This window comes from Pelobates fuscus, chromosome 4 (assembly GCF_036172605.1).
Source record: "Pelobates fuscus isolate aPelFus1 chromosome 4, aPelFus1.pri, whole genome shotgun sequence".
Lineage (NCBI taxonomy): Eukaryota > Metazoa > Chordata > Amphibia > Anura > Pelobatidae > Pelobates > Pelobates fuscus.
In genome coordinates this window covers 207,518,578-207,530,604 of record NC_086320.1, presented here as the reverse complement: position 1 = coordinate 207,530,604, position 12,027 = coordinate 207,518,578, and the positions used below count along the sequence as shown (strand labels likewise).

The window sequence follows — 12,027 nt, the reverse complement described above, 5'->3', positions numbered from 1 at the left end:
AATAACTGCTGCAACCAGACTCTTATTTGATTCAAATTAAAGGGGCACTAGCAAAACTAACTTAATGAAGCAGTTTTTGGTGTATAGATCATGCCCCTGAAGTTGCACTGCTCAATTCTCTGCCATTTAATACATTTTCATAAATAGCAGAGAATTGAGCAGTGAAACTGTATAGGCGAATTCCTGGCACTATAGCTCCCTTTGACTCCAACCTCTCTCTCCACAGTAAATAAAGGGCTAAGAGCCCTTTATTTACTTACCTGATCCCAGCATTGATGTCACATGGTGCTGGGCTGCGACTCCGCCTACCCTGACGAGTGGGGCGCAATTGCGAATGCCAATAAGCTAAGTCCTGGACCTCCAGTTTTAGCTCAGGCAGAAAGCTTCTGGCTGCAGAGATGCAGAGACTGGCACTGATTAAATAGTTTGACTACTTACACTGGGAGGAAGTCAGAGCACTCAAGGCACCATTACCACTATGACATACTGAGTTAATGAATAAGAAAATCAGCTTATGAGCTAATGTTACCGTGTCACTTCTAGCTGATCTATAGATAACCTTGTTATTTCTAGTAATGGAAACTAGAGAGGGGAAAAAAGCTTGCAATTACCTGCAAAAAAAATATTTAGGAGGAGGACTCACAGCAAACTATTATGTCATGAATGCCCAGGCTGTGTGCAATCATTGCTTTAAGAAACTGGAACAATTAATCTGACTCACCGTGTGGTGTATATGCATTAAGATCTACACTCACCTTCATTTTGAATTAGGGCACAGGGAACTTCCTGTAAAGGAACAAAAACAATGAAAATTCTTATAATTGTTACACAACAAAATATGCTCACATTTCATGCATTTCTCACTACATTGCAAATTTTATAGTATTATGCCCAGCTACAGGGACGTACAATACAAAATTATATAATCATATAACACACAGCATGCTGCATTTCATTTTTACATCAATCAGTGATGCACAGCAAGTATTACATAAAACATCACCAAAGTAAACTCAAGTCATACTTAAAGAGAACAGAACGGAAAAAAATATAATCAACCCCAGGCCAGTGAAATACACACATCTCAAACAAGAAACAATCAATGGCATTTACCAGGTGATTGGCACACTGTCACAAATAATATTTTGGTGTTAAGCCTCTGGATTATTGGTTATTTACTAGACAGCATTAAAGTGTACCTTATAAGGTTTAGAGGAAAGGGAAGGGAAGGGGGGGAGATTCTGTACGTGTGTGAGTGTGTAGGTGATACTCGAAAAATTAGAATATCGTGCAAAAGTTAATTTATTTCAGTATCAGTAATGCAACATAAAAGGAGAAACTAATATGAGATAGACGCATTACATGCAAAGCAAGATAGTTGAAGCCATGATTTGTCATAAGTGCGATGATTATGGCTTACAGCTCAAGAAAACCCCAAATCCACAATCTCATGCTTCAATATCGGCCTTCAGGTCTTCTGCATTGTTCGGTCTCATCTTTCTCTTGGCAATGCCCCATAGATTCCCTAGGGGGTTCAGGTCAGGCGAGTTTGCTGGCCAATCAAGGACAGTAGTCATTGGACCAGGCTTTGGTGCTTTTGGCAGTGTGGGCCGTGCCAAGTCCTGCTGGAAAATAAAGACAGCATCCCCACAAAGCCTGTCTGCGGAAGGAAGCATGAAGTGCTCCAAAATCTCCTGGTAGACGGCTGTGTTGACCCAAGACTTAATGAAGCACATTGGACCAACACCAGCAGATGACATGGCTCCCCAAATCAACACAGACTGTGGAAACTTCACACTGGACTTCAAGCATCTTGCAGTGTGTGCCTCTCCATTCTTCCTCCAGACTCTGGATCCTTGGTTTTCAAATGAGATGCAAAAGTTGTTATCATAAAATAGGATTTTGGACCACTGAGCAACAGACCAGGTCTGTTTTTCTTTGGCCCAGGTAAGATGCTTCGGACGTTGTTTGTTGTTCAGGAGTGGCTTGACAAGATGAATACGACATCTGAAGCCCATGTCCAGGATCCGTCTGTGTGTGGTGGCTCTTGATGCACTGACTCCAGCCTCAGTCTACTCCTTGTGAAAGTCCCCAACACTTTTGAATAGCCTTTTCCTGACAATCCTCTCCAGGCTGCGGTCATCCCTGCTGCTTGTGCACCTTTTTCTTCTACACTTTTCCCTTCCACATAACTTTCTATTAATGTGCTTTGATACAGCAATTTGGGAACATCCAACTTCCTTCGCAATTACCTTTTGAGGCTTTCCCTCATTATGGAGGGTGTCAATGATGGTTTTCTGCACAACTGTCAGGTCAGCAGTCTTCCCCATGATTGTGATTCATACTGAACCAGACTGAGAGACCATTAGAAAGCTCAGAAACCCTTTGCAGGTGTTATGGCTTACTTAGCTGATTAGAGTGGGACACTGTGAGCCTAGAATATTGCACCTTTTCACAATATTCTAATTTACTGAGATTATGGATTTGGGGTTTCATGAGCTGTAAGCCATAATCATCGCACTTATGACAAGTCACGGCTTGAACTATCTTGCTTTGCATGTAATGTGTATCTCATATATGTTTCTCCTTTTACGTTGCATTACTGAAATAAACTTTTGCACGATATTCTAATTTTTCAAGTACCACCTGTATATGTATGTATGTATGTATGTATATATATATATATATATATATATATATATATATATATATATATATATATAATTTTTTTTTTTTTTTTTTTTAAATCTCCCAAGCTATCAATAATTGTCAGGATAGAGGTCTAGGTCAACAAGTGAGAGCATGAGAACCCTCCTATGGTTCTTCTGCTGACTGTCACAGATGAGAACTAAATGATTGATATTACTCAGTTTTCATGTTGATGTACCAAGCCAGGCAGAAAAGCCTAAGCAGAGGTATCATCTCTGGAAGATCTATTCAAGAATTACATGTGCTACTTATTGTTTCCCTTTATTTCTTAATTTAAAATTGTGTTCTATTCCACCTCCCTCCCTATAGTCTCACTACTTAATGGATAACTATTGTATCTCCCATCCTGATCTGTTTTTTTTTTTTGTTTGTTTTGTTTTAAAGTTGGTGCATTTATTGTTATTTTAAGTTCATTCTTTATGACTTTGTTTAGCTAGTGTTACTTATTTCACGGATAGTCTTGTAAATTTATGTTTACAGTTTATGACTTTCACCTATCTGACCCTTCATATCTTTTTATCCCAAATGTTATCTCCTCTGATTTTTCATTTCTAATTACCTCAATATCTCCATGTCTCCCCACCCATAATGGTGTTTTTTTTTTTTCTAACCCCAGACATATTTCAGACTGGGCCCCTGATAACAGCATTGATTATCAACACCCAGTACTCACAAGTAACCAAGCCCTGCAGAAAAGCCTAAGCAGAGGTATCATCTCTGGAAGGCTAGAAATCTCTCTCCTCTCCGGACCTCTCCCCTGCCGTCCTGCAACATGTCACTGCTTGCCTTTCTTCCATCTCTGACTGGATGCCCTCCTGCTGTCTGAAACTCAATCTCTCTAAAACTGAGCTCCTTGTCTTTCCTCCTCCTAATACTGATCCTTGTCTTTTGTGCTCCCTTCAAGTTAGTGGTATCCACATAAGTCCATCCTTGCAAGCACGCTGTCTTGGTATCATACTTTATTTTGGTCTCACCTTTGAGCCTCACATCCAGTATGTTGTCAAATCCTATAGATTCCATCTTAAAAACATAGCCCGCATCAACCCCTTTCTTACGCAAGATGCTACCAAGGAGCTTGTCCATGCTCTAGTAATCCTGCATGGATTATTGTAACCCTCTGCTAATTGGTCTTACCAAAAGCCGTATTGCCTCGCTACAGTACGTAATGAATGCTGCCGCCAGACTTATTTTCCTCTCTAGTCGGTCCTCTCACACCTCACCCCTCTGTCATTCCTTATTGGCTTCCTGTATCCTATAGGAGTCAATTCAAAGTACTAACCCATACCTATAACGCATTGAACAATTCTAGCCCCTCTTATATCTCATCACAGATCCATAGGTATTCCCCTTCTCGGTCTCTCCGCTCTGCCTTCTCTTATCCGCTGCTCGCACTACTTTTTTGCGGGCAGCTCCGATCTATTGGAATAGCCTTTCTACCGTTATCATACTCTCCCCTAGTCTTCAATCGTTTAAGAAGTGCCTTAAAACCCATCTCTTTAGGAAAGTTTATGGCCTCCCAGAGTAACCTCTACCTCACATACCTGTCTCTTACTCTCTCCTAAAGGGCAGCACTTTACTCTCTTCTCCAGCTCTGCTTCACTCCCACCTTATTTGATTGCCATTTCCTGTCCTATAGACTGTAAGCTTGTTTGAGCAGGGTCCTCTTCAACATATCGTTCCTGTAAGATTTCTTGTAATTGTTCTATTTATAGTTAAATCCCCCCTCTCATAATATTGTAAAGTATTATGGAATCAGTTGGCGCTACATAAACGGCAATAAATATTATTATTACTAATAATAATAATAATAATGTACCGGCAAAGAAGCCATATTTGTCTACATCCTTAGGAAATATTGCTCTGCCTGGAGATGTGTTTCTAAAAAGGGCCAATGCCATAAGGGCCAGAGTGTGGGTGTTCTATGAATGCTAGATCCATGGACCCATTATCACGACGACAGTACAACATCGGTAATGAATTTACCGTATATACTCGAGTATAAGCCGAGTTTTTCAGCACATTTTTTGTGCTGAAAAACCGGAACTCGGCTTATACTCGAGTCAATAGTCTGTATTATGGCAATTTGCATTGCCATAATACAGACTGGGGGAGAGGGGGCACGGACGGCGCGGAGGAGGAGAGAGCTGACAGGAGCTGCAGGAAAGGTAAGTTACAGCTCTGCCAGCCCCCCTCTCCCCCCACTGAACTGCCAATGCCACTAGACCACCAGGGAAGGAGCCCCCCTCCCTGGCCAGCTAGCAAGCAGGGAGGGGGGATGAAAATAAGAATACAGATATTAATAATAATAATAATAATAAACATTTAATAAAAGTATTAATAATAATAATAATAATGAAAACATATTAAAAAATAATTAAAAAAAATAATATAACAAAAAAAAAAAACAATTAGTATTAAAATAAAAAAATAATAAAAATGCCCACCCCCACCAAGGCTCTGCATCACACACTCAAACACTGCATTCATACACACTGCACTAATACACACACACCCATACTGCATTCATACACACACTGCACTCATATACACACACTGCATTCATACACACACACTGCATTCATACACACACTGCATTCATACACACACTGCATTCATACACACACACACTGCATTCATACACACACACACTGCATTCATACACACACACACTGCATTCATACACACACACACTGCATTCATACACACACACTGCATTCATACACACACACACTGCATTCATACACACACACACTGCATTCATACACACACACACTGCATTCATACACACACACACTGCATTCATACACACACACACTGCATATAAATATTCAATTAATATAATTTTTTTAGGATCTAATTTTATTTAGATTTACCAGTAGTTGCTGCATTTCCCACCCTAGTCTTATACTCGAGTCAATAAGTTTTCCCAGTTTTTTGGGGTAAAATTAGGGGCCTCGGCTTATATTCGGGTCGGCTTATACTCGAGTATATACGGTATATAAAAAAAATCCATATCTTCAAGTTTAGAGATTTATTTATTTTAAAGCAGCTCTGTTATCTTCAGGTGTTTTTGTATATTTTACCCAGATGGTGAGCTTGATGATTGGTGTGTGGTGGCAGAGGGGTGCATAGGGTCATAGTTTTTACTGAACAGAAGCAGTCTCTCGAAACCACTGCCATCTACACCTGGAGAATCATTTTCAGCTACTAGTGCTTCATTTAGCAGAAGCACATGTCAGTGCTGTATTGTGCATGCACAAATCTGATGTCTATGGAAGACCCTGCGAGATAGAGGGAGCCTCCATAGACTATGCTTTTTTTCCTCATAGTTGTCAGTAGTAAAGGCTGAAGGAACTCACAAACGTTGATGGAGATAGGTCCGCCTTTTGTCAAGTGTAGGAAAAATTCACAGGACCAAGAAGTCCCCAATTTGTCTTAGGATATCTATTTAATGCATTAAAATGTCAATAAATTTCCAACACAGCCAATGTGATTTTATCTTTTTGGAATACAAATTGAAGTGAAGGAGGGGGGGCACTTTAGCAACTTTGCACAGCTGTAATAATGATCCGGAGAAGAAATAAAGCAGACCCAAAAAAAAAGTTAAATTCGGGCTTAGAGGCATTTGGGGGTGACCCGGGGAACAAAAGTAGAGTCGGGAAAAGGGTATATATTTTATAAAATTTTTTTTTTCAAAAATCAGATGTGGCCATAACAGTGCCGCATAAATTCAACGATTCTGCAGTGCAGCATAAAGTCACAGGTTATAGAAACCTTCCTTGCCAGTCCACTTCCGTGGCATCTTGGCAGGTGTGCTGTCCACATGTTACGGTTTCATCTATTGTTTTTGTTTTCACTTTTGGTTGGACGGCAATTACATGGTACAACAATATATAATTAAAAACATGCAAACTTAAAATCCATCTTACACAATCAAAACTAAATTTGCCTGATTATTTACTAGAATTATTGCAAATTTCATATTTCTATATTAGTTTGACAGTTTAGACTTGGAAAAAAAATATTTTATTATGTAGCCATATATAATTTTGATTTTTGCTGGACAAACTAAGCAACTGAGTTTCTATCCTGACAACAAATAAAGTATGAAAGAACTAAAAACAAACATAGTATATCTAGAATGAACTGTAGAAAAACCTGCATACTGTGGATCCATATAAGCCAACAGATATAGACCTTTTACAAGAAGACATAAAAAATACCTTCGTTTTGAAGCCACAACGACAGGATATATTAGAAGTACGAGAGCATGGACCACATTCCCCTTCATGACAGAGGTTCTCACAGGTGTGAATGAAATCTAGCAAAGGAAAAATTATAAACAATGTGCTATTATACACAAAGCATTAACATTGAACAGGATCAACTAAATCTCTGCTTAGCAACATTTATATTTATTTATATACATACACACACACACACACACACGTAGGCCTGACCAGAATGGTGGAGAGACATGTTCTGCATGAGCTCCCACACAAGCCTTAAAAGCTTAATACAGCCTGCAAAAGTGGGAATTTGGGGGGCATCACCTACTCACCTGATCCTTACATCAAAGAACATGCAGTGGGGTGACAGGCAACCTGAACAAGGCGGTTCTACCGCTGGTTGGGCAGTAAGGCCTGGTGCACATAGGCGGGAGAGGCGGCCACTCTCCCGGCACGGGAATGCCCTGGAGGGGTCGGCAATCTACATAAGCCTCGTATACCCCCCCCCCCCCCCCCTTTGGCTGGCGGGGGTGATCCCTTTCTACCCGAAGGAGGTAACCCTGATACAGCAGGAGTGTGGGGTGGAAAAACGCTGGAGGAGAGCTGGTGCAGTGACTCACCTAAAATGGCGAATGGCGGACTCAGCACACGTGCATTGCCCCACTGACAAACACATCGATATCCTGGCAAAACTGGACAAACTATTTGATGCCTTCTGGCACAAGATGGAGCACAGGCTGTACTAACTGGCCCCACCATAGAAGAGTAATGTCTCACTCTGAAGCCCTCCACTATCCCACCATCCAGAAGCTCTGCCTTCGGCTGTTCAGCAGGCCCCAAGATGGCGACGCAGTGCTTCTGCAGCAACATGGAGACAGGTTCGGTTCCAGTCCGTGGCTGAAGCTAGAGATTACATTGAAAGACCTTTGAGAATCCGGATCCTGACACATGCATGCATCACTCTGCGGCTTGCTGAGCCCCTCTCTGGGGTGGGACCCTGCTCAGCACTCTCTCCATCTATACTTCGATAGCGCGAGATATTCTCTGCTCTTTTTTAAACTATTGTGTTGTTCCCCACCTGCTTTCTTTTACCCGCTTACTGAGTGAGCCTTCTGAGTTTATCATTCTAATATGCATACAGAACTAGTATGTATGTTATACTCTTGCTTTATTAATGCATATCTAGCCTAGTAGTTTAACACAACCAATACATTTATGCCTAGCCTGCTTCTGCTGTTGAGAGCCTGTATGTAATCTTACGCACAACAAAAATAAAGAATGTAAAAAAAAAAATTATATACCCCCATTGTGAGTCTTCAAACCTACTTCGAGCAGTTTCAATTTGAGCACTCTTTGCTTCAACCACAGCTATAGAAGAGTAGACGTTGCAGGGCTTTGTTCATTAGCCGAGAGTAATCAGCGGACACACTCAGTCAATGAGCTAGCCCTGCACTACATGGGGTTCAATTTTTGCTTCTGACCGATATGTTAAACAATGATTTAGATACATTATACTTGGCAACCAATAGAAGCTGCAAAAACTATTAGCAATGAAAATCTAACTACTAGTGGTGTTTGGCATGTACTCACTGTCCTGCAGTATGGGACAGCGAACGACTGTCCAGGCAGACAAGATAATGTTTAAACTTTTTAATCCTTCATCCTCTAAAAAAGAAGAACCAATTGTTTAAATCTGATCTCACCCCTTACCCAGAGCAATAGAAGGAATTCCCTTCAGCACTCTCACAGAGCAATAGAATGAATTCCCTTCAGCACTCTCAATGGATTTCAGACCATAAATCTACCAGTGTTATAAGTTAGAGTATACTGTCAATAGAATGACTACCTATTTCATTAGCTAGTAAGGAGAAAGAAGACAAGATTATTGTTACACAATCTCACACACAGCCTTACAGAAATTTTACACCATGGCTTATCAGTTGGTACAATCTTTATAATTTAGGTACAACACTTTCCTTTAATTATCTGGCCTTTTAAAATATAAAACAATCCAGAGATGCTAAACGCATAAAGAACTCACAATCAACATATACTTTGTAATACTCATAAGTTCCAGCTCTGTGCGGATACTACTAATATGTCTACATGGCCTTTAGTTCTCCTTTACAAACTGGCCCTAAAAAATATATCTGTAGGCAACTAGAGAATGCACCAGTGATTAGGCGACTTTTCTTATTTTTACCAATGGTAATGTTTCAGGATAAACATAATTGTTTCAATTAAAGCGGTGTACCACAAGAATGGCTAGGCTGCCAGAAAGCTAATGCTTATAGCTCCTAACACTAAATCCATCACTTTTAACCTACTGTTTAGTACTGAACATGCAATCTGCACACTGGCTCTTCTCACCATGGGAACCACAAGGCAATGGCTTGCCGCAGGTCTTCCCACAGGAAGGGATCGGGTCCGTACAGGTTTTCCTGTCCACACAACCTAGTTCCAGCAGTTTACTCAATGGTGTCTGTCCACAGGGGCAAAATCGAACAAGCTGAGGAAGTCGCGGGCATGGCTGGCAAGGCTGAGGGTGACAAACTTCAGTACAGCTGTGTTTCCCACAGTTTAGTTTCCTGAAAAAAACCCACAACAAACAATTAATAGTTAAGCATTGTAGAATCAATTAAAAAAAAAAAAAAAATGTTTTATTCAAGTCAGTGGTATATGCCACTGTCAAAGGAACACAACGTTTTTCTTCATCATTACTGGGGTCATGTGGATCCCATTTAGAATCGGTAGATTGATCATATGCTACACTACTTTCCTCTGCCCTCAAGGCCAACAATGTTGGGTATACTGAGATGGAGTGTCAGCATACGGCTGATCAGTCCCTAACCTCTTACTATATTTCCACATATTAAAAGTGGTGATAGAACCGAGTCTTGTGGAATCCGCCTGGGGATGGCCCTAAATAAGTAGAACTGGTTTTTGCTACCTGCTGGGAGTCAATAGCAGCTGGCAGGTATAGCATAACAAGAGCAGACATTGGGGACATGAGGGGCATGCCAATCTGTTCAATTATTCCAAGCAATGAACTTTAAAGGCACACAATGTAAAAAAAAAAACTCATAACATTTTGACACCAATTATTTAGCTGTAACTTAGCAATGCTATATCACACATTTAATTGTACATGTAGAAGTTGTTGTGGACTATATGTCTTTAATGTTAGGAAAAATAAAAAAAAACATCTCTACGCCCCCACTCCTAAACAGAAGTTAGTCTTAGTCCCCATGCCTTACTTGCCACAGTGCTTCTGGCAGGAGAAATTTCCAAAACCATCATAATTATCCTTATCTGTCCCACAAGGCACATCACGAGAACTTCCTCCACAGTAGCAAGCTTTTTTTATTGAACAAAAAAAGAAAAAGAAAAACATGATATCGGATATACAACAAGCCTTTTCCCTCACTTACAACGTTAACATGTACTTTTGGCTCGTGCCATGGCACCCAGCTTCTATGCATACATGATCCTGTACTCCTAAGCATTCAACCTTAGATTAGATCTTCCCATCTTCCCAAACATTCCTTGTTTTTGAAGCATATTGGGAGCAGTCATGCTTTATTTTAATTTTTTAAATATAAGTTATGAAATTACATGGACAATTATTTATTATTTTGCCTCAACGATAATACACAATATTGACACACTGATTACAAAAGGCAACAGTATAGTCAGAAATCACATGACGGCTTAGGAAATTGGTCATATTAAAAGATCTGTGAGGTTATCCTGACAGGTCTACTTCATTGCCATCATGAGACATAACTTGTTGCAAATGTATTATGTTTCAAAATCTCATGAGCAGCTGCCAAAGTTTCCAGGAATATTTCCTAATCACTCTGGCAACTTGAACCTGCCTCCCCATCAACTGCTTGGAAGTGTATGATATACTCCTGCAAATGCATATTTCTACCCATGAATGGCTAAACCAAACATTGTCCAAACCTAATCTTTATTTCATCTTAACCTATTTAGGAAAAGCTTTCTACTTCAGTAAAAGAATGTAGAACAGTAAGTTTGACAGGACTGGAGTTGATGGCTTATGTAGAAAATAATTAAAAACACAAAGCATATCCCATAAATGTCTGCCCAGTACACTGCAGTAATATTGTTCATGTAAAGAAATATTCAAGGTAGAAGAATATAAGTCCATTACTTTTACAACTCCGTTATTTATTTCAAGAATTATTGCCGTTAAAGAGGCAATGTCACGGCTGCATGAGTTTTTTGTTTTACCTCCCTCCCGACTCCACTACATTTGATTGTCCCCCTCATCACCCCTAAATGCCCCTAGGTCCCCAATTTTACTTTTTTTTAACCTCTATATCTTGCCTGGATCTTGGTCCTAAGTGCTGCCATTTTAGTGTGGGCAGATGAAGGCCCTGTGGGAAAAGTCATTTTTTTTTTCCTGCGTGTTTTCTTTTCTGCAATTGGGTCTATTTATTTTATTTGTTCGACAGGATTTATGGGTTTTTAATTGCCCTTTTTTGAGGCAAAAAATAAAATAAAAAAATTATGATTTTAGAAAAATTAAAACATACAACGGTAAGTGTGATTTTTTTTTTTATATTTTCAGGTATTTCGTTTATTGCTCATCCCCTCACTATTATTAGGATGAGGAGGGAAGGTAGGTGTGGCGAGATTCTGAGATTCTCGCCACGGGCTTTTGGAGGAGCCTGCTCGACAGCCTCCTGTCCCAGGACTATGGCCCCCTGCAATAGACCTGGCTAAAATACTTCAAAAGGGCTCTGTTCGTGCAATTGGGATTATATGGTTCGGTTCCCGAACAGCCACATGAACCAGAGACCACCCAGGAGCTTGTTAAACCCTATTAACACTTAGTAACGATTCTAACCGCAGTGTTCTAATTGTCTGTTTGGGTGGCCGCTGTTCGCATGAACGACCACGAAGTGGCGGCCATCTTGTTCGCATGAATGCAGGCAGCGATGTTTGGTTGTCGAGTTCCTGGAACTAATATCGGACACAGAAACTCCCGAACACCGACTTCCATCATCGCCTGCGTTCGGTCCTATACAATTTAGAATGGAACTGTTCGGTGGAATCGTTC

The 12,027-nt window shown here is 40.3% G+C and overlaps 1 protein-coding gene across 1 annotated transcript in view; it reads right to left on the bottom strand.

Annotated features, from left to right (window-relative positions):
• The window catches only part of NFX1 (nuclear transcription factor, X-box binding 1), a 108,251-nt gene that overhangs the window by 50,749 nt on the left and 45,475 nt on the right, over positions 1-12,027 (bottom strand). The window contains exons 8-11 of the mRNA XM_063451868.1: positions 10,196-10,295; positions 9,309-9,526; positions 6,933-7,030; positions 756-786 (exon numbers count right to left, since the gene is read on the bottom strand). Of these exons, the coding sequence (XP_063307938.1) occupies positions 756-786; positions 6,933-7,030; positions 9,309-9,526; positions 10,196-10,295 (447 nt within the window). The remainder of the gene's footprint in view (positions 1-755; positions 787-6,932; positions 7,031-9,308; positions 9,527-10,195; positions 10,296-12,027) is intronic.